The 21,533-nt window shown below is 42.3% G+C and overlaps 1 protein-coding gene across 1 annotated transcript in view; it reads left to right on the top strand.

Moving 5' to 3' along the window:
- Positions 1-218: 218 nt before the first annotated feature.
- The window catches only part of utrn (utrophin), a 117,286-nt gene continuing 95,971 nt past the window's right edge, over positions 219-21,533 (top strand). The window contains exons 1-12 of the mRNA XM_058055990.2: positions 219-597; positions 2,738-2,845; positions 12,976-13,037; positions 13,460-13,552; positions 14,018-14,095; positions 15,712-15,804; positions 15,897-16,069; positions 16,603-16,718; positions 17,422-17,588; positions 19,334-19,540; positions 20,854-21,035; positions 21,370-21,520. Coding sequence (XP_057911973.2) covers positions 2,773-2,845; positions 12,976-13,037; positions 13,460-13,552; positions 14,018-14,095; positions 15,712-15,804; positions 15,897-16,069; positions 16,603-16,718; positions 17,422-17,588; positions 19,334-19,540; positions 20,854-21,035; positions 21,370-21,520 — 1,395 coding nt within the window. The 5' untranslated portion in view covers positions 219-597; positions 2,738-2,772. The remainder of the gene's footprint in view (positions 598-2,737; positions 2,846-12,975; positions 13,038-13,459; positions 13,553-14,017; positions 14,096-15,711; positions 15,805-15,896; positions 16,070-16,602; positions 16,719-17,421; positions 17,589-19,333; positions 19,541-20,853; positions 21,036-21,369; positions 21,521-21,533) is intronic.

Below are 21,533 nucleotides of genomic sequence, written 5' to 3'. Positions count from 1 at the left end.
TTTTCAAAATAAATTTTAAACATGACTCTAATATCGTACTATATATGAAATGATGAGTAAATAATTAGAAGTATTGTAGAACTAGTGTAGCACAACTAAGGAGTGAGTCGCTGCTCGGCAAAACTATCATTTTCACCGTCACGAGCCATTTTGTATTTTACTTTGAAAAACACACCACAACACTTCCGCTTTGTTTCCATTTCTTGACAATCGATTGTCGCCAAAAGGCTGAAAACACTAACAGGAACAAAGTTAGGAGTCGCTGCTTTCTCCACATGCACAAAAAACTTTTCATTTCCAAACAGGCCAGCTTCTTGTTTCTTTTCAACACCTCACCCGCTGGATTACCACGAAAAAGGCGTACGAGTTTGGGATTTTCAGGCATACTTGTCGTGGATGTGCTTTGGGAGTTTCTCGTGAATTACTGAGCGTGGAAAAGAGAGTTTTAATGCACCCAAATGGCTTAAATCCTCTACAGAAAGGTTTACTTTTACACTTGCCATTTCTCCACTTCTCACTTTTTGGACATACTCGTTCGGTTTGGATTTAATTAGTGGCAGACGGAACCAGTCTTCTTACTCGCTGGTGACAGCAGAGGTGAGTGTCTTTTTTGGGTGATAAAGTAATTAAATGCATCAATTTAAACCTTCACATTTACCCTACAGGTCATGCATTCTTCTCATTTAGAAATTAAGTAAGTACTGCAACGGTTGTCTCCCGTCACTTGTGTGTCACTTTGTAGCCAACCCTAAGAGTATCCTACGAAAAGGAACTGGACTTGTGACAAATTAAAGGGAAAGTAAATTCGAAGCAGTGATTTTAAAACCCAGAGGACCTCGAGGGAGGCACAGCAGCTTGAGGAAAATGAAGAAAAGCATTTTTTTCCAAACCTGCTAAGCTAACTTTCGCTCTGTCAATAGAAAAACGAATGTATTTGATGAGTTCTTGCAGTGGGAGGGTAAACAGAGTCTGGAAGAGCCAGAAATCAGATTTTTGTGCAGGCAAACTAAGGTTGGGTCATACAGCAAAGTAAGCACACAGCCTGTGTTCCCTATACTGATATTGATACCGATCGTGCGTTCAAGGACCTCTGAACAAAGTGGGAAATTTCACTGCTTCACAAAAAAACATAATCCATAAAGTATCAAGAATTAAACTAAAATTAAAAACATATACTCAGACATCCCACTTCATCCACGTCTTAAAGTAGAGGTGCTCAGCCCACCAGAGACCTGGAGGCACCCTCCTGCAAAAGACATCTCCTTTTATTTCATGTTAGACAGATGCTGATATGAAGGCTCTGGGGAGGACCACTCCCATCACAGGGCACCTATGTGCTCCCCTCATAACATCCCTGGAGCCCCCTCACTGTTTGCTTCTTACGTGTTTACATTATCATGCCTGTCTTTGGTGCTATTTTGGGTTCTTGCATCACCCAGAAAGTGTCTCCTTTCATGGTCAACCAGTTTAGACATGTAAAACTGTAACAATATATATAAAAAAGCCCCAAAAATGAAGGTCAATTAAGGTCAACATGTCAATTAAACCCATTACGTACCCAAAGAGTGCTGACTCTAAGGAACAGCCCAGCCACCACATGGAGGACGCTCATTCTGAAATCATCCTGTCATTTTGGTCACTTCTTCTAGTGTAGGATGAGAAACACTGTCATCCGGGAAAAACTCGCTCCTCCACATGGAGAGGAGCCGGGTGAGGTAGCTCAGACATCTAGTTAGAATGCCAGGGAGGCGTCTGGGAGGTATCAGGGCACGTACAACCTGTTAGGCGGCCTCTGGGAAGATCCAGGACTGGGGGAGAGAATGGACCTGGGACGTCAGAGATCCGCACAAAGTAGATGGTGACGTCCGGCCTTCTCGGCTTAGGCTGCTGCTGCCTCTGCGACTCATCTTCGGATAAGCGGAAAAAGATGGATGGGTGATTTTACCCCAAGAATAGCTCTTAAAGGTCCACAGTTATGCCAAATAGGCATTATCATGATGTTCTCACGGTATGGAGAACGAGTGGTTAGCGTGTAGGCCTCACAGTTAACAGTTAGGAGACCCGAGTTTGATTCCACCCTCGGCCATCTCTGTGTGGAGTTTGCATGTTCTGCACTATAGACGTATGTGGTAGATACATGACACATACAGAGTCTGAAGTTTGACGCATGAAAAAATGTACATTTTGCCCAAACCTGACATCAAAAGAAGGTATGAAAGACACACAAAGACATATGAAGTGTGTAAATGTGTCTTGTAACCTGGACAAAAACATTAGTGGCCAGAGAGTTTGTTTGACATGACAAAGAACATCTGCAGCCAGTCTATGGCTTGAAAATCAGCAAGTCACACGCCCGCCCTGCATGCTTTTCTTGCATGTTCTTGCACATAGACCGTCCATAGGAGCCCGTACGACCGGTTGGGACCTAGGCTTTGTTTAAGGTAGTTGAAAAGTATTGTAATATGGGACTTTTAGTCGCCAACCATTCAAACAATGGACACTTTGATGTTGCAATAACAACTCACAATTGTTACCCTCGTGTATGCATTCCAAGAGTGTCAGCCTAAGGCTGTGTCTTCATGAGTGTGTCCTTATCAACCATGATGACAGAACAGGAAGTCATCCTTTCAATGCTCACGCAATCTTCATTCAAGCTATTTTTTTGTCTTTTTTTTCTGAGTTGTAAATGAGTTGATGTGATGGTGTATCAAAGTTTAATATTAATTTCTACTTGCAGGTAACGGACAATCAAACCTCAGATTGATCTGTGCCATGGCGTCGCTTGGCGACATGGCAGAGGGCGGAGCCAACGAGGAGTTCAGTGACATCATTAAGTCCAGATCAGGTATGTTGCTGCGTTTTTGGCTTTAACTAAAGATTTTGCTCCATTGTCTTGAAAACGTGATGACATAAAACACCCACTCATGGGATCACTTCCTGTTGGGAAGTAGAGATAGAGGAATGGGGATGCGTTCAAAGTCCTCACCTTAAATGTAGCCATTATAATACTCTTCAGGCACAAAGACACAGCAAGATGCCTAACAGATGACTGGACTCTCATACTGTACATACAACAATAAAAGCCGCTACTTGAATACAAATATGCTTTCCCACTCAGCTGTGAACTAGTTTTTCCTATTCTATCGCACTCTCTGCATCAGAAAGCAAGTTGAGTCCACGCCAGGAATTCCTCAGTCCCGACGCACTTTGTAATTTACGTTTGTGTCCAGACCACAATGGCTGCCCTCTCCAAGATTCGGGTTTCCTAGCAACCCTTCCCAAAGTAATGTTTTCTTTAATGGCAAAGCAAGGGTGAAAATTTGGCACCTATTCTTAGTTGCTGACACCAAAACACATCAACCAATTTACAGGAAAAGTTGGTCAACAGTGTGTGTGTGTGTGTGTGTGTTGGGATTGTTTAGTCACAGCTTCAAACTGCAGTGCATGTATGTTTAATGTAGATGGTGTGTGTGTGTGTGTGTGTGTGTGGTGGGCAGGTGGACGGATGTTTTTGCAGCTGAGACGAGCCCTTTAACAAAACACACATAGTAGCATCATTACTGATTGACAGAATGTCATCTATGGTCATCCTGATCTTTGGACGAGCCCATTCATTCTCTTATTTGGAATTTTCTTTATCTAAGCTGCGGTCCATACATACTTCATGCAAATAAATGGCTGTTGAGTGACATACAGTACTGTGTATATATCCGGAAACTTGTTATTCAATCCCACAATGCAGCAGGTGTTTGGGAGCTAAATGTTATGTTGGGGGGAAGGACTCTGCTCTTTCACCACAGGGAGGTTTGTTGACAGTGCTCTAGCTGCTCGCAGACACACTCCTTTCTGGGATGCTGTTGAACTCCTACTGTGGATTTAGAAACAATACATGCAGTAGTTGACAATACATGCAGTACATGGATACATATGTACTAGGCATGCTAGTTTATGCTGCCGATTGCGATACTGATCCTCCATAAGTGAGATTGGCCGTAATTCAGTGTCCAAGTCTCCAACATTGGTGGAAAACATTATGGACACCCGTAGGTTATGGCCGAGACCGGGGTGTTCAAAGTGTGCGCCGAGGGCCATTTTTGGTCAGCAGAACATTATAAAAGTATAATTACCAAGAACACCAAAAGGAAAAATCAACAGTAATATTCAAGAATAAAGTCCAAATATTAAGAGAAAAAAGTTCGAGAAAAAGTATCAGCCGTAATATGACGTGAAACCAAAAAAAATTTTAATTTCTGGAAAATTTGTTTGGGGAAAAAGTCACAATATTATTGAAATTAAGTCAAAATATAAGTCATAATATTAGGATGAGTATGTTTAGGAAGAGTATTTAAGAGATTATTTAAGAAAAAAAAATCAAATACCAAAATATTTGGAGGATAATCGATTAATTGTGCCACCTCCTGACTTGATTAATCACGTCCTCAAGCAGTTGTTGTATAAAGGAGATGTACTCTGCGACTTCAACCCACAGATACTTTTGGTTCAGGCTAAGCTAGTTTGCTGTCCAAATAAGTGGTAGAACTTGGTTAAGCAACATCTACGCAATCTTTTCCCAATGAATCGTTGAAGGAAATTTAACCAAATGCCCAGCAGCATTTCAAAAAATAAAATAAAACAAAGAAAAAGCATAATAGACTTTGGGGAATTGGAATTGGAACCTGACCCTGTCTTTTTTTTTCTCTGTCTTGCCACTCAGCTTAGTGGATATTTTGCCATCTGCTTGTACTTTTACGTTTGGGTGTGACGTGAAACACAATGACGACGCTGCAGCTGAGAAGAGGAACATGATTGTCGCCAAATGGAGGGTGCGGCTTGAAGATTTCTGGTGTCTGGGTGGATCATGTCTTTGGATGTGTTCCAGCTGCTGTGTGTGTGTGTGTGTGTGTGGATGGATTGCTTGTTCATGAATATCTAGGTGAAATATTGAAACCATCTGCCACCTGATCATCAGGCCTATTCAAGTGTTGATAGGTGTGTGCATGCAAACAGAAATAATCATGCTTCTCACAGCAGCCGCCCACTTTTGTTTTTGGATGTTATGACCTTGAGTTCTTTTCCTCTGTGTTGCTGTTAAAGTGTGTGAGTGAGTCCTGGTGCCTTTTGATATTTTGAGATAGGGGAGCAAAACAGAAGCACTATAGGGATAATACTCGGGATGAGCATTTGACTAGACCGACAGCTACTTTTTTTTTTTTTTTTTGAAGAAAATGGGAGCATCCCTCTCCGAACTCTTGTTTCCATGCCAGAACAAATGGTGCAATCATGATCATCAATGATGTTAGGAGCAATTGCATTGGCTTTGGTTTGAGTGTTGTCATTACTTTCTATAATGGAAGGTGGTGGTTATCAAATGTATCTGTCAAGCACAACAGCGCCTCTGCTGGTTGTTCCAAGACATGCATAGTTCATGTGAGTGTGTTCCCCACATTTCTACCCTCCCCACCGATGCAAGCTCATTAGGGCTCCCGAGCCACGTTTCCCAATCCACCTTCTGACCCCTCGCATGACAGGATTTACTAAAACAAAAAACAGAGAGAGAGAGAGAAAGATACAGCGTGCAGGTTAACTCTTTCAAACTGTGGTGGGGCTTCTCCTCATGGGGACTGAATATGCCCTATCTTTCCCTTTTTTGGATTTCGGTCACAGAAGAGCACTTCTGTCTTAACTTGTACCTTAAAATGGGTAAAAAAAAAAAACGGTGTGTGTCTCTGGTTGTCTGGAAACACAAAAAAGCCTCAGTAATGTGACCACTTGCATGTACAGACTTTAAAAGAGTCGTCTGTAAAAACGAACCTATTAACAAACATGAAAAAAGATGTATGAAGTCAAAAGTGTGTCAGTTTGGTCTGTCTCCTGACTTTACAAACTGGATGTTTGAGCTCACTGGGTCTCTTTTAGTTATCACCGACAATCACGGTGCACAAATACAGCTATATGCATGAACTCTGAACTCCGGTCCCATATCTACGACACTGCGGCTGTGCAGGCTAAGTATGGCTGATGTTTGCAAGATGCTCCCAACAGTGCCTACTGGAGCCAGTGTGAGTGCCACTTTGCGGCAAAACGGATTGGATCAGGACCGCTGCCGCAACGGATCCAGTGTGAGCCAGAGGTTACTGTATTACACTGAATATAAGACGACCCCTCTTTGTTTGATGACTATGATTCAGTGGTTTTCTGGCATCCTATACATAGAAAGTTTGCAAGTTTGAAAGTATGTTGTGCTTCGTATGCTTCATCATGTATATTACATGTTACATTTGGAGGTGTTCAAAATTGCAATGTAAAGCTCTATTGCTTATTCCTAGCGGGTATATGGGATTTTCAGTGTAAATTAGCATCAAACTAGCACAATAGATTGAATGCACTTTGTATATGTTGAATGTCAGAGGGCGGCACGGCGGTCTAGTGGTTAGCGCACAGACCTCACAGCTAGGAGACCTGGGTTCAATTCCACCTTCGGCCATCTCTGTGTGGAGTTTGCATGTTTTCCCCGTGCATGTGTGGGTTTCCTCCCACATTCCAAAAACATGCTAGGTTAATTGGCCACTCCAAATTGTCCATAGGTATGAATGTGAGTGTGAATGGTTGTTTGTCTATATGTGCCCTGTGATTGGCTGGCGACCAGTCCAGGGTGTACCCCGCCTCTTGCCCGAAGACAGCTGGGATAGGCTCCAGCACCCCCCGACCCTCGTGAGGAAAAGCGGTAGAAAATGAATTAATGAATGTCAGAGAGAAATGATTTGTATCTTATGTACAGTAAGTCATAATTAATATTCGTTTTTGTGGTGCCAGGTCACTGGTGTGTGGGAGTGACAGGAAGAAAAGCTTGCTTATGCCGCCACCTGTTTGTTTACGTATAGATGGACCGAGTTAAAGTTTCTTCTTCGTCTCACTGCTTTGTTTGAACATCTACAGGCTTGATGCTGTCAAGTTGCTGAGCGACGGAGGTTTGGGAAGCCTGCATGACTAATTCAGTCCAATGGAAATTCCATTATTTTCAGTTCTGGAGTCCTTCCTCCTTTACCACACTCTCCTAGCCCGCTTTCACTCCACGGCTAGTCACTGCTCTCTGCAGTCTTATGATTTTCCTCAACTGCTTCCTCTATGTCGAGGAAAGGAAGAGAGAATACAAAACACAGGAAAAATTCACACCCCCTCCCCAACTCCCAACCTCTATTTCACTTTCACTGTGGGAACTGGCTTGTTTGTTCAGTTGCTGCTGTGAACAAATGGAGCTGCAGAATCTGCAGAAATGTCACAATGCTACTTTACGGCTTTTGCACAGAAAATATCGTTGGAAACAAAACATGCAAGGATGGAGGTCAGCGTGGGTCGTGTTTTTGTTGTTATTATTCTAAGGGAGAACCAGTTGTCGACAACATCAGGTGTTTGCATGTGGGGGTGGGTGGGGGCTCAGGAACCCCAAATATAAACAGCTCTAGGTGGACCGCTACTTCCTCTTTCGCTTTTTACTGTCGTCCCCTCTCCTACCAACCACCTTGTCTTCCTCTTTTGGTTTTGTTGTTTGATGCTTTCTGACATGAATTTAAGTAAGTGGATGTCATGGAGAAAGCGCAGCGTCTTCAGGAGGAAACGAAAACCTCAAATAAGTCTGCTTCTTGGTAAGTGAGAGGGGAGAATTTTAAAGCCTGCACGGTAAAATTAAAGTCTCACAAAATGGTGTGTTAGTGTGCACGGTTCCGTGTTGTCGTCCGCTACACGCGAGCTGCAAACTTTGCATCAGTCGTCCTGTGTGTTGTGTCTGCGTGTTGATCTTTTCAACCATCTTGCTGCAGCTCTTCATTCCACCCTGTTGCATGCTGGGCTGCCTCTGAACACTGACTTTATCTGTGTTCATCCCTCCCCAACCTCATCCCATGGTGCATCATGACTCCCCCACCCCTTGGCCTGTCCTGTCCTGTTCTGTTCCGTTGTGCCTCTCTGCTCTTTGCTGTTGCATTCTTCCCGCTGTCTGGTCAAGGAACGAGCAGAGGGCTGGAATGTCCCAATCTATCATGTAGTCGTACTTTTGGCTCCTTATTTTGGTGATCTGTGCTGAAAGATGGCAGAACATGGGCTCAGACTCGGAGGTAGGAACTTTTAACGAGTCTTCTGCAGGAATGATCGCATCCAGGAGCTTCTATCTACAACTTGGATATACTTTGGAGTAGTCAGTGTACAGCTTGTATAGCAGTATAGATGTATGATCCACTGGAAATGGCTCGACACACAGCCATTGTCTACATAGCTGGCAACACAATATAATTGTGTTTTGCATACAGTTGGGCTGCACGAGTGCTGCTGGGAACAAGGGTGCTGCAGTTCATTGAGGGAAAACATACATTGTGACACGATGAAGCTGAAACACGAGGAGTCCAAAAGGAAGGGTGGTGGATGAGTGCAAGGTGCCTCACATTCACCGGCTCCACCAGTGATGTCATCACAGAAGAGTGGAAGAGGAATCCAATATCAACCTGAGCAACTATGGTGAATTCCACACCCAAGAGGATTAAGGCAATGGTGCTGACACTAAACATTGACACCAAGGATACAACGTGGACTAGGTGTACCCACTTGTGTTGTCAGCTGGCTGTGTGTTGACTCATTTTCAGTGTATACCGAAGTATACAGTATATCCAATTTCAATAGTATTGTTCCTTGACAAGATATACCTTAAAACAGTCGACGTAACCTCAGTCTATTGCAGTTTTTCAAAGATTAATTATTCGTTTTGCTAGAGTTGACAGTTTGCTGAATGCTAGCAGCGGGTTAGCAGTTTAGAGACTGTCTGACAGCAGCTCCTGTGGGAATGTTCTCTGCTTGTTAATAAAGTGCATTACACTTTTATCACAATGAACACAGAGTAGAATAGTATTCTCCACTGGTCTCCAAATGGCTGTAATGTTATATTTTGTGAGGTAAAGATGACATCCACCACCACTACTAACGTTTAAGTCTATCTTGTCTGAGATAGCTTATTTTGCCGACTATATGGCGTAATACAAGTATAAATGTGACTATAGGGGTGTTAATTCATGTCTGGAGGACTCTAATAATGGTAAAAATCGTACTTAGAATGCCACAATCAGGTTTTTACCAAACTATTCAATTTATTAATATTGAATCCTACTTTGTTGAAAGCCATTTATCGCGGTTGGGTCTAGAACCAATTAACCAGTTAACTGACCAGCTAATTAACACACACACACTTCCTGGTTGTTCTTTTCAAGCTGCTGCGCTGTTCTCTGATGTTTATGGTGGTGGTGAAATTGCCAGATCTTAGAGAGTAAAGAGTGTCAACAAGGCCCGGCAGCTCAGCTGGGGCAAGCCGAGACAAGTGACCATTGGAGGGAGGGAGGAATGTGTTTGGGAATTATGGGAATTCTATGCATTCTTTTCCAACCTACAGCGGCAAAATGAGGATATGATTGAGTTGTCTTTGGTTGTGAGAGAGTCTTTGTTTGCAGGAGGACTTAGTTAGTGACGCACAATGGTTGATGCCTTGAAAGGCAGCGATTGTTGTTGTGTGTGTGTGTGTGTGTGCGTGCGTGCAGTGAGCCTTGACTCCCATCAAGGTTAAGTTCACCTTGGAAAACTGTTGCGTCATACCCAGTCCTACCTGTTATAGCCACCACGATGACTTGGAGACATCCATGGTGGTTGCCAGACACCTTACCTTTTAGCTGGTCATGTGACCTACCACTGTAGCAAAATTTGGATTTTAAAGTATATATTGAAACAATGGCTGGGGTGGAACTCTGCCAAGAGAAAGTGTGGCCTGGCCTGTAAATATTACAACGGTCTCTCCATGTTTACACTGTGATGCTGCCGTGGAAACCAACACGTGGGGTTTGTTTGATTTTCACCACAGCGCCGCCCTGCCTGAGGTCATCTGTTCTAACCACCTGTGAAATATATATTCGGAAAAAGCGTATGATGTGTTCCCAGCTGGCCACTTTAGGGAATGTTCCTGTGAGTTTCCTTGGCCAGTTCTGTGTTTTCTCCCACCCCCCCTCCAATCCTCTCAGGGCTGGCTTATGTAACTTTGGCTTGGAAAAATAGGAACAGTTTTGCCGTGGGACAAATAATGGTTATATTTTATTGCAATAAAATGATACTGGTACTTCATGAGTTCACTAGTATCACTATTTTAAAGTTGAAACTTGCAGTAAGTGGTATGTTAAGTGTTCTTTATCACGATTACTAAAAAAAAAACGGACTCCAGACTGTGCCGTTAGCCTAACACAGAAGAAGATAATTCAACTCTAGGTTGAACAAACTGTTATAGTTATTTTTCGACCCTTTGTATTGAGTTGTGGTCTCCTATAGAGCAGCTACACACAATAACACGCTCAAAAAAGTTCTAAGATTTTGCAGAATCTGCACCTATTCCTTACTGCCAAAACGGTCTGTTTAAATTTATTCCACCCACAGCCCGCCTCCTGGCATACCCACTCCGCTGTGATTGGTCACACGCCCAAAGTGCTCCCTAGCTATGAACCATATAAGGACTTCCGCCCCTCTGTGATGTCACAAATATACGGTTTTACCATGCCTTTTCAAATGGAGCGTTTTGAGCCATCCCAAACTTCTTTTAGGGCTCACGTCCAAATGTGCAAATGTGTAATTTTCTGAAACTTTAACACGAGAATACAACATTCTAATGACATTTATAGGGCAGAAAAATAGGTCCCCTTTCATTTTTTTATGAAACCCAAATGTTGATAAAAACCTAACCAGACCGAATTGTAATGTTACGCCCCCTTGTTCTAAAATTGAAGTAAATATGAATCTCTTGCCAGTAGCTGAATGCAGCGCTTTTGTTATCGCAAAGCTGTGCTGTTAAGTCATAAATTCTGACATTAACTGCTATCTTGATGTGAACAATACGACAGAAGAGGAAGTTGGCTTGTAAGCGGAAATGCACAATTTGTGGCCTTCCTGCAGGGGACGTGTGTGCTTGTATACGTATATACACATACTGTAAATTGTGACCGCATGTCTGCTCACTTAGCCGTAAGAAGACACCAGTGGGATTTATGCTTCCTGATGCAATTGCAGATTGTGCACAGTCAGCGCATATTGGTGACAGTGTCAGAAACTTGTATTGCAACGGTGTATCTAATATTATGGTCAATGAGGATATATTGTTATTGCATGTGCAGCAATGTCAAATATTTGAGAACTTTGTGATGAAGAATTTCCACAGTTGGGGTCCCTGCTTGTCATTTGAGGGCCGACGACGGGTGCCGCAGCCAAACCAGTTGGGAACCACTGATGGAAACACGTTCCAGTGGCTGTTTTGCAGAGTGCATCAAGCTGTGGAAGAACATTTTATAAGGGGTTTAATTACAGCACTACTATGCGGTGTATTTCTCATAAAAATAATAGCACAGTTAACACAGCAGGGGTGCATTCTTTTGTGTGTAGTGGTTCAAGAGTAGAAGCTACATACAAACAACACAGTTACACCTCAAGCTTTTGGTGCGACTTTTATTCCAATAATCACATTGCATGCATGGCCTCTAGAACATGGAAATGTCGACATCCTCATGTTCCAACATCCTACTGCTTGATATTTTCTACAAGGTCACACCCCTGGACACGTAATTAAAGATAAGTGCCTGTGGCTAATTTAGTTGTCTGTGTATGTTTTTGTAGTCGTATATGTGTCAAGCTATAAGTGCTGATGTGTGTTATTTACTTGTTAGGTCATATGAGTAGTAAGTATGTAAGTAGACACGATTAAAAGGACATGGTAATGGTGCTTTAATGTTGTTTATACATTCCCCTCGGGAAGTTTTTTTTTCTCTCTTCTACACACACACAACACAGGAGCATACCCCCCCCCCCGACTCCCCGCCGCCACTACCTTGATCTTTCCAGCCCTTTGACATTCCTATGCTGTGGCGAGCAGGAGCAGCGCCGCCACGAAGGGGGAGCAGTGTGTATGAATTGGCTTTATTGTGTAGCCCGGGTGGCAAGGTAGAGAGAGGGCCAGGGAGACCTGAGCCAACTCTCCCGCTCCCCAGGGGGCCTCTGAGGCCCACGGCAGGGTGCTGATAAGGCTTTAAAGTCAGAGGGAATACTAGCGTTGTGTTGCAATGCACAGCTGCACCATACCTGTGTGTACCTGCACTGACATAATGATGGACAGCTGTCATCACTTCCTGTTTTGCGTCACATGCACTACGACTTCAAATTATGACTTAGTATTATTGTAATAATACTTGGATATTTTTTTCTAACATTGCAATTTTTTATCAAAAATGGAACTTAGAATTTTCAGTGCACCCTAAAGTAAATGAAAAATAACCCAACCATAATTGATTGTTAGTCATTTAAAACAATGCAAATAAATGAAGTAAACACAACTCTATTAGTAGCGGTCTCCCTGACCTCCATCCTGCCTCCAGATGGTATGTTCTTATTTTTATACCCACCCAGCAAGCGGCCACACAGACACAAAGAAGCAGACAACCGCCAGGCCTGGTGATCATAACCTTTGACATTTTGTTCAGTTCATGGTGTTTTTAGGCAGTGGCACACACACACACACACACACACACACACACACTTTTACTGTGTCTCCTCCCTCGGTGAATGCGCCACTTTCAGACACATAACTTCATTAACTTTTTTATTTTTTTGCAATGAACCACATGAATGGCACATGGGAAGGATTGACTTGTAAACAGAAGTAGAAGCACACGGCTTCCAGATGGAGAATTAATGATTCTAATGTGGCCTTTTATTACGAGCTTGAGACAGATGCTCGTTATTACAGCGGTTTATTGTTGTCTTTTTTTTTAGTTTTAAGAATTTAAGCCACAATGAGGACTTTTTATAAAGCCATGCAGAGAGGAAGAGCCAGTGAGTCAGTCTGATTAGGGTCCATCAGTCCATGTACCCATTTTGTTGTTCTCACACATCTTTTTTTTTTTTTTATCACAGATGAACATGACTTGGTGCAGAAGAAAACATTCACCAAGTGGATAAATGCACAGTTCTCCAAGGTACGCAGAAACCAGAAAATACTTCCTAGCATGCAGTCATTTACTTTTCTAGGCTTTTGGTCACTTTATTAGGTACGCCAGCACATTCAAATAAACACACATTTTGGTTATATTGTATTATTTCCTCTAATATGGTTCTTGTGGTTCCAGTATGTGACTGTAATTTCATTTAATAATTTAAACTGTTGTTTATTTTCTTTTACTTTCTTTTTTCTTCTTATTTAAATGTACTCATTTAAAATTTAAAATTAGTTTTTATTTTTGTATTTAAATCTTTTCTTTTGTTTTATTTCAACACTTTTTTACAGCACATAAATTAAAAATACTTTTTAAAAGTTTAAAATAATATTTTTTCTAAATATAAATATAAAATAAATGTAATAAAATTAATATAAAATTTCCTCCATGTGTCATCCAATCAGGCGGGTAAGACGGCCATCAAGGATATGTTCTCTGACCTGAGGGATGGGAGGAAGTTGCTGGACTTGCTGGAGGGCCTCACTGGAACCATCCTGGTCAGTTTACAACCTGTTTAACTTTCACATTTTGTCTAGGAAATGTGAGTTCCAGTATAGAAAAAGTCTCAGCATTCATATGCATGCATGCATTCTCATTGCCTCTTCTTTCTTGCAGCTGCAAAAATTACCAGTCAGTCTGTACTTAATGCGCTTAATCTCCCCCTGCTAGCATAACAATAAATCTATAACCCTGACAGCGAGAACAGCGTCTTATAAAAGATGTGCAGCTGGTTGCAATTCACCCTAGCCATCTATCTTCTTCCTTGTGAGCAGGCATTGTGCATTTATCTGCCCCCCCCATGAGCGGTCCCATTTTACAATGCCTGTAAATGGATATTTCGTGTTCCATCCTTCCATTTCCGCCATGTATTCATGATTGTCTTGAGCATTTTTTTGGTATGAGAATACTTCAAGTGCCTTCTGCTTGATGAATTCAAACCTTCATCGATTCCTCTTCATCAGACCAAAGAGCGAGGCTCCACTAGAGTGCACGCTCTCAACAACGTCAACAAAGTGCTTCAAGTTCTGCACCAAAATAACGTGAGTAAAGTGCTTTTTGGGTGTTTATTTTACACATTTTGGCAGGTTCTTGAATGTTGTCCATAATCGGGCCTTGATGCTATATATAGAGGATCGGGGCCACATCAGGCCCACCGAGTGTCCCACACATCAACACACGACGCCCAATGTAACCTACTGATGCACCTTGTGGGCATACAAACACATCTACACACAATACCCATGCCAAAAAAAAACAAAAAAACACCCGTGCAGTGTATTCCTGACACAAGGCATGCAGGGTAGCTTGTGGTACTTTTTCTCGTAACATTTCGCTGTGTGTTCGCATTTTTGCTTAATTCCAAAATATGTCGAGGAGGTCATCAGATAAGTAAACAAGGTGGAGTTAACATACTTTTCTTTTCCAATGTTTTATTATTCATTGTTCAGATTGTGGACGACCCAGCATGCCTTGTGGGCATTTGGAAATAACAGTTTATGTTTAGTAGTAGTTGATTTATATGATGCGTTGTGGTCCTCTTAAGGGGAAAGAGTTTTCAGATAAACATGTTGCTATTCACCGTTCTAAAGTCAGTCAGGTCTCGTTCATATGTTCTATTCCATTATATGTGTATCCTCCTCTTTTATCTGTACAAAATAATGGACCTTAATGCCGTGACATTAGCAGAGGTGCTCATGGGAAATGGCAAAGGCCGACACACGCATGTTGGTTTTTGTCTCCCAATTTGCAGCCATTAATAATAACCCTGTGTAATGATGCAGACCCAGAGTGCTCGTCTGTGTCGAAATGACCCCCATGTTCTATTCTATGGGAGAGACATATAAGGACATGAGAGGGAGAGATGCAAACAAAGCGGGAGAATGAGGCTAATTGGAACCAGAGTGTGGGGTCAAAGGGCAACACTGTGGTAGAGCGAGGTGTCACGAAGCTAAGCACATGACCTCATGCTTTGCCCTCTTTTAAAAACCCAAACGTGGTCTCGGGTTAAATGTTTGACATTTTTGATAATGTAAGGTAAATAAACTGATCAGTTTTCTTAGAGAGGCATGTCCTATTTCTGTGCATAGCAGCATGCCATACACTGTCTTGAATAAACTTATTTCGGTGACAGTTACATCAAAGTACAACTGTCCACAATTTGGACATGCAATTTTTTTTTTGTTCAGTCATGCACAGCAGCGAGCAGCATATCATGCACTATCTTGATTAACAACTTATTTCGTTGGTAGTGACATCAAAGTACGACTGTGTACATGTGGAGCATGTCATTTTTTTTTAGGATTCCTGAGTTCAGTAATGTATACTGCAGTAGCGGGCAGCATGTCATACACTATCTTGAATAAACTAACCTACTTTTGTGTATGTATGTCAGTCCATGATTTGGACATCCAGTTTTCTTCTGATTCCAAGACATTCCAAAGCATACCATGCACTATCTTGACCAACAAAACACATCTGTGATAGTGACATCAAATTACGACTATGTACAGTACATTTGGAACATGCCATCTTTTTTTATGATTTCTGTGTTCAGTGATGCAGCATGCCATACACTGTCGGGAAAAGAACAAAAAAGTAAAGAAAAAAGTCGAACACTGTTCTTGCCGATTCTAAGTTTATGCTTCTCCGGCCTCAGGTGGATCTTGTAAACATTGGAGGAACAGACATTGTGGACGGCAACCACAAACTTACTCTGGGCCTCATCTGGAGCATTATTCTTCACTGGCAGGTGAACTCACACACAGTAACATAATGCTGTCATATCATTGGAAACATATGGAATTCTAACATGCTTCCTCTTCACCGCTCTGCACTACGCAGGTGAAAGACATCATGAAGGACGTCATGTCCAATCTGCAGCAGACCAACAGCGAGAAGATCTTGCTGAGTTGGGTGCGCCAGTGCACGCGTGCTTACCCAGAGGTCAACGTACTGAACTTCACCACCAGCTGGGCCGACGGCCTGGCTCTCAACGGCATCCTGCACCACTTCAGGTGAGGAGCCATCCAAGTGGCGTCATGGCAACGGGCATTTTAAACAAGGATAAACAAGGAGTGGAATTTAAAAATGGGGGAGGATATGCTGACTTTCTGTGTGTGTCTATGTGGGGGTGGGTCGAACCGCTTGACTTGCCCTGTTTACACCTGCCATGTTGGTGTTTGCACATACTTGCTGTGTTTGAGGGGAATAAAGCAAATGAGTGCATCATCAGGGATATTAACACAGCCCTCCCCTTTTTGTAACCCTTATCCTTAGCCGTGACACACACACACACTCTTGGGACTGCGAGTTGTGAGAAAGGCCAGTGTTGGTTTAGACTTGGGCTGGGGTTTAGTTGGATCACTGATCCCATACATTCCACACCCAGCTAGCCCCGACAGAGTCTTTTCTCCTAGCATAGCAATCACTACGTACATATGTACAGTATGCAGAGTTCAACTAAGCATGCAGAACAGGCATTTGTTGGTATTTCAGTGTAATTATCCTCAGTATGAATGAAGTTTCTCGTCTTCTCGTTTGTGCGTAGACCAAATGCATTCAGTTGGAACCGTGTGGTCCAAATGAGCCCTGTGGAACGCCTGGAACATGCCTTCACTGTAGCCAAAGATCAGCTGGCTGTTGAGAGGCTACTAGATCCTGAAGGTAAAACATTGGTGGAAACTTTTAACCGCCTTTTATATAAACAAATTGAGGCATCCCACTGTGACCTATGCAGTTAAACAGACGGTCAATACTATAAAATAGTTCTATACTGTAAATGCTGCAATGTTTCATGAAGCGCTGGTCTCTTATAGTGGCCGGGTGTGTTGTGTTTACAAAAGCAAGTAACGACTGCCGACCATTGTTCGCTATTCCAACATTGGTTGTGTTGCTGCTGTGTTGTACAATATATGGTTTCTCTAATTTTTTGTACACTCCAAATCATTATTTATTTTTGCACTACAACATTGGAAACTGGAGGCTAAATAGCCATTTGATTGACCTATAGCGACACAGTCAATAAAATGGTAATGTTCAACTCAGCATTCTGTTCATAGACATAGACGTTCTTTATTGTCATTGCACAATAACACAGCAGTGAAATTGCCAACGAAATGTCGTTGCCTGGCTCCCGTGTGATAATAAATAATAAATAATAATGTGGAGAATAAATAGATTACATCAAATATGAACAACAATGTACCGCGTAAACAGTAATTTGTACAAATAATTTAGAATAAAAAACAATAATTTAAAGTTTTGGTTGTGCGTGTGGGCAGGTAGAGGCTTGATTTAGTTCTGCTTTTCAGCTTTAAGTTCTGATTCCTTTGGTAATATCCATCTTTGTAATGTAATGTTTTCCCAGACGTGGCGGTACACTCACCAGATAAGAAGTCCATCATCTTGTATGTGACGTCACTGTTCGCCGTGCTTCCCAAAGACATCAGCATGGATTCTATCCAGGAGGTCGAAACACTGCCGCGCAAATTTAAAGTAGAGGCTGAGGAATCTGCTCCGGGCCTCGGTGCGCAGGTAACTACCTATTTTGAGAAAGCACACATTAAGTGGGTCTGCTTATTGCATTCTAGGTTTATGGCTTCTTGCTTCACATGTTCACGCCTTGGAATGAGTTCTGGAAAAATCTACTGTATCTGATTGGTCCTGCGAGGAGCGTTTTAGTTTCTTGGCAGGCTTCCTCCCGCCATAGGAAGTGATGCAGCTACTTTTGTGACCGAGCAGAGACAGAATAGAGGCTCTTTGTTGTAGTGATCATGTTTCCCCACTCTTCATTCTTTGATTGCCTCATGGCTTTATTCACTGTTGGTGCCATTCTAACACAAGTGTCCACTCTGTGTTAAAAAAAGTCAATAACACTTCAGAGTTGAACAATTCGGCAACTAATTCGGACTGTGGGTTTTTGAAACTAGCCTTAGGTTTGAGAATGGGGGCGTGACCTGCCCTGCAAGTCAGCAGCACCTCCCAGGATCCCACATGCATTTTTCTTATTCCTTAACCGCAGGGCAGGTCGCTCCGCATGCCTCAGAGAAGTTCCAACACTCCTTAAAGTATCTTTCTATTTTTAAACACACCAGCTGATGCGCCACATGATAAAAGCAGAGTAATGCATGAAGTGACCTTTATTGACTGTGATGATGAATGTTTGCTACCTGTTTGGTTTGGGAAAACATGAACAATAAAGTACCTGGGTAGACCATCAGCTTATGAATACGTACTGTATATACCAGGGGTGGGCAAACTTTTTGACTCGCGGGCCGCATTGATATGACAAAATTTAAGGGGGGGGGCAGACTATATATTTTACACGTAACAGTCCACCTGGTATTATTGTATCTGTAAAATTGTCATGCAATCTGCTATTATTATTTATTATTTTATATTTATATTTAAATATTTTAAAAATAATAAAATATTATAATAATTACAATAAAATTAAAATAATAATTATTATATTATTATTATGTAAAATATGCAAATATAACAATATTATATATAATTAATATAATTCATTCATTCATTCATTTTCTACTGCTTTTTCCTCACGAGGGTCGCGGGGGGTGCTGGAGCCTATCCCAGCTGTCTTCGGGCGAGAGGTGGGGTACACCCTGGACTGGTTGCCAGCCAATCACAGGGCACATATAGACAAACAACCATTCACACTCACATTCATACCTATGGACAATTTGGAGTGGCCAATTAACCTAGCATTAATATAATAATTATAATAATCATAATAGTTCTAATAATAATTATAATAATCTAATAATCTAATAATAATAATAATAATAATAATAATTATTATTATTATTATTATGTGCTTGTGTCCCTTTTTTCAGGAGCACTTTGTAAACAACAGACCATGTCAAAAAACTAAATTGATAAAACCATCAAAAGGTTGGCTCAGGCCATGATGCCAGGTTGTATGTTGAGTTTAAATGAAATACTTTGGAAAGATTGGGCGGGCCGTATTCAAACACTTGGCGGGCCGGATGTGGCCCCCGGGCCGTAGTTTGCCCACCCCTGGTATATACAGTATATATATTTGCACTGTTGGGTCTTAAGGAGGTTCTAAGTAGAGCTCATGAGCTGATCAAGACACGGGATGATCCTCGGCCCAAACGAATGTTGTTACTGGTGCCGAGTGCAGTCCAATAACCCTCAGACTCATTCAGTACAAAGCCTTCATAGGTGCTAAATATGTTATGTCCTCTCTGCCACCTGATGTAAACTTGAGTTTTATGATGCTTTATGTTCTTCAGAACATGAAACTGGCGGAGGCAGGTCGCAACTTAACAGAGATGGAAGTGGAGATAGAGGGCGGCATGCTGGAAGCGGACTTGGACAGCTACCAGACGACCCTGGAGGAGGTTCTGACCTGGCTGCTGTCGGCTGAGGATGCCCTGCAAATCCAGGACGAGGTGTCGGAGGACGTGGAGGAAGTCAAAGAGCAGTTTCACACACACGAGGTAAGAGGAGACACAGCCTCGGAAGGCAGGGATTAGTCCTAAAAGTGGAGTGTTCATATTGTGAAAGAGGATTCTGGTCTTTTTATGGTCCGCTTCCATATGAGGATGCCGAATCTAGACTACTTTGTGGTCACACTTTACCAAATCAATCAAAAACTGGTTTGAATTTGATTTGAGTTTGTTTTGAGTGTCCACATGCAAAACGATGACACCTAAATCCAGCTTAACTATTAATCACAAAGCAATGAAAATGTACAATATTGCTGCAATCCTCACTTATCCCCACTAGGGCCGTATGCTGGAGCCTATCCCAGCTGTCTTTGGCCGAGAGGCGGGGTACACCCTGGACCGGTCGCCAACCAATCACAGGGCACATATAGACAAACAACCATTCACACTCACATTCATACCTATGGACAATTTTGGAGTCACCAATTAACCTAGCATGTTTTTGGAATGTGGGAAACTCCACACAGAGATGCCAAGCGAAGAATTGAACCCAGATATTCCCAATCTCTATGGGCTAACCACTCGCCCACCGTGCGATATTGGCCTTCTTATCTTCAATTAATGCTATGTAATAAACAAATTATGCTTATTTTACTGTGATGCGACGGGACACATTTCACAATTAAACACTTATAAAGATATGCGTCTTTTTTCATCTTTATTTGTCCCTCAATGGGGAAATTTACATAAAGTAAAATAAGTAAATAAATATAATAAATAGTAATAAGCAAAATAAGACAAAATAGTACTACAAAATTCACAACTAATAGTCCACAATCATAACATGTCCTCCTACTACCAACATATCGTTGCACAGCTATTTTTTTTGTTGTCCCACTCCCATTTCTTTACTTGAGTTCCTACGAAGTAACAGTGTTACGAAACCAACATTGTCCACAGCCTCCTCCCCCTACCTGTTTGGAATGCCAGGAATCCTGCATGCAACTTGATGGTGCCTTGACCCAGAGCTCATTTGTTTGTTCGAGGAGATATTTGTGTCGGTGCATGTGTGTAAATAGAGGTTGGCTGGATTCCCATTGGCCTAGATGAGAATATTTGCTAAGACGAATGTGTGGAATCCAGGTCAAAAACATCTTTGCAGGGCACACTTGACCAATTTAGTGCATTAAAAAAGTGAATGCATTGTCTTCAGCACCTCTAAACTGTCCGTCTTTGCTAGGCGACTGCGGACTGTCATGCTAATGAATATTTTGTTATTCAAGCACCTGGCATTGCCGCTGGGCCCGTTCCCGCCTGTAATTTGACTCGCAAACTCTGACCGGATCGCTTGCTTGACTTTGAAGGCCTTCATGATGGAGCTGACGGCTCACCAGAGCAGCGTGGGCAATGTGCTGCAAGCCGGCAATCAACTCATCGCCCAAGGCAGCCTGTCCGAGGAGGTGGAAGATGAAATACGGGAGCAGATGAGCCTCCTAAATTCCCGATGGGAGAGCCTCCGCGTCGCCAGTATGGACCGCCAAGCCAGGTAGAATTTTTTAAGATTAGGTAGGCTGCATTCCTGCACAATAGGGATATATTTACTGTGCGGTAGAGGTCATCTGTGCTAGTGTTGACCTCCGACGATAATGGCTTTTAGCTGTGTGGAATGTGTGAGGCTGCAAGCAATGTGAAGGTGACACCTGATAAGCGCTGAGCTTTCGTCAAGGCTTCAAGCAGTCAATCTGTTTTATCAGCGTGTGGCTGTTTCAAACACAAACACACCAACGGCACATACAAATACACATGCATGTAGACATGATATCAGCATGTTAAACTTCTTCTCTACGTCTCTTTGAGTTCTTCATCCTTTCCCCATCCAGACTTCATGAAGTCCTAATGGAGCTGCAGCAGCAGCAGTTGCAGCAGCTTTCCGATTGGCTGACTCGGACGGAAGACAGAATCAGAAAGATTGAGACCGAATCTCCTGCTAAGGACATCGACGACTACAGGGAACGGATCGAACAGCATAAAGTAAACATACTTC

Source organism: Doryrhamphus excisus, linkage group LG19, assembly GCF_037039965.1.
Source record: "Doryrhamphus excisus strain RoL-2023G ecotype Guam linkage group LG19, RoL_Dexc_Guam_v1.1, whole genome shotgun sequence".
Classification (NCBI taxonomy): domain Eukaryota; kingdom Metazoa; phylum Chordata; class Actinopteri; order Syngnathiformes; family Syngnathidae; genus Doryrhamphus; species Doryrhamphus excisus.
This window is presented reverse-complemented; position numbering and strand designations above follow the sequence as displayed.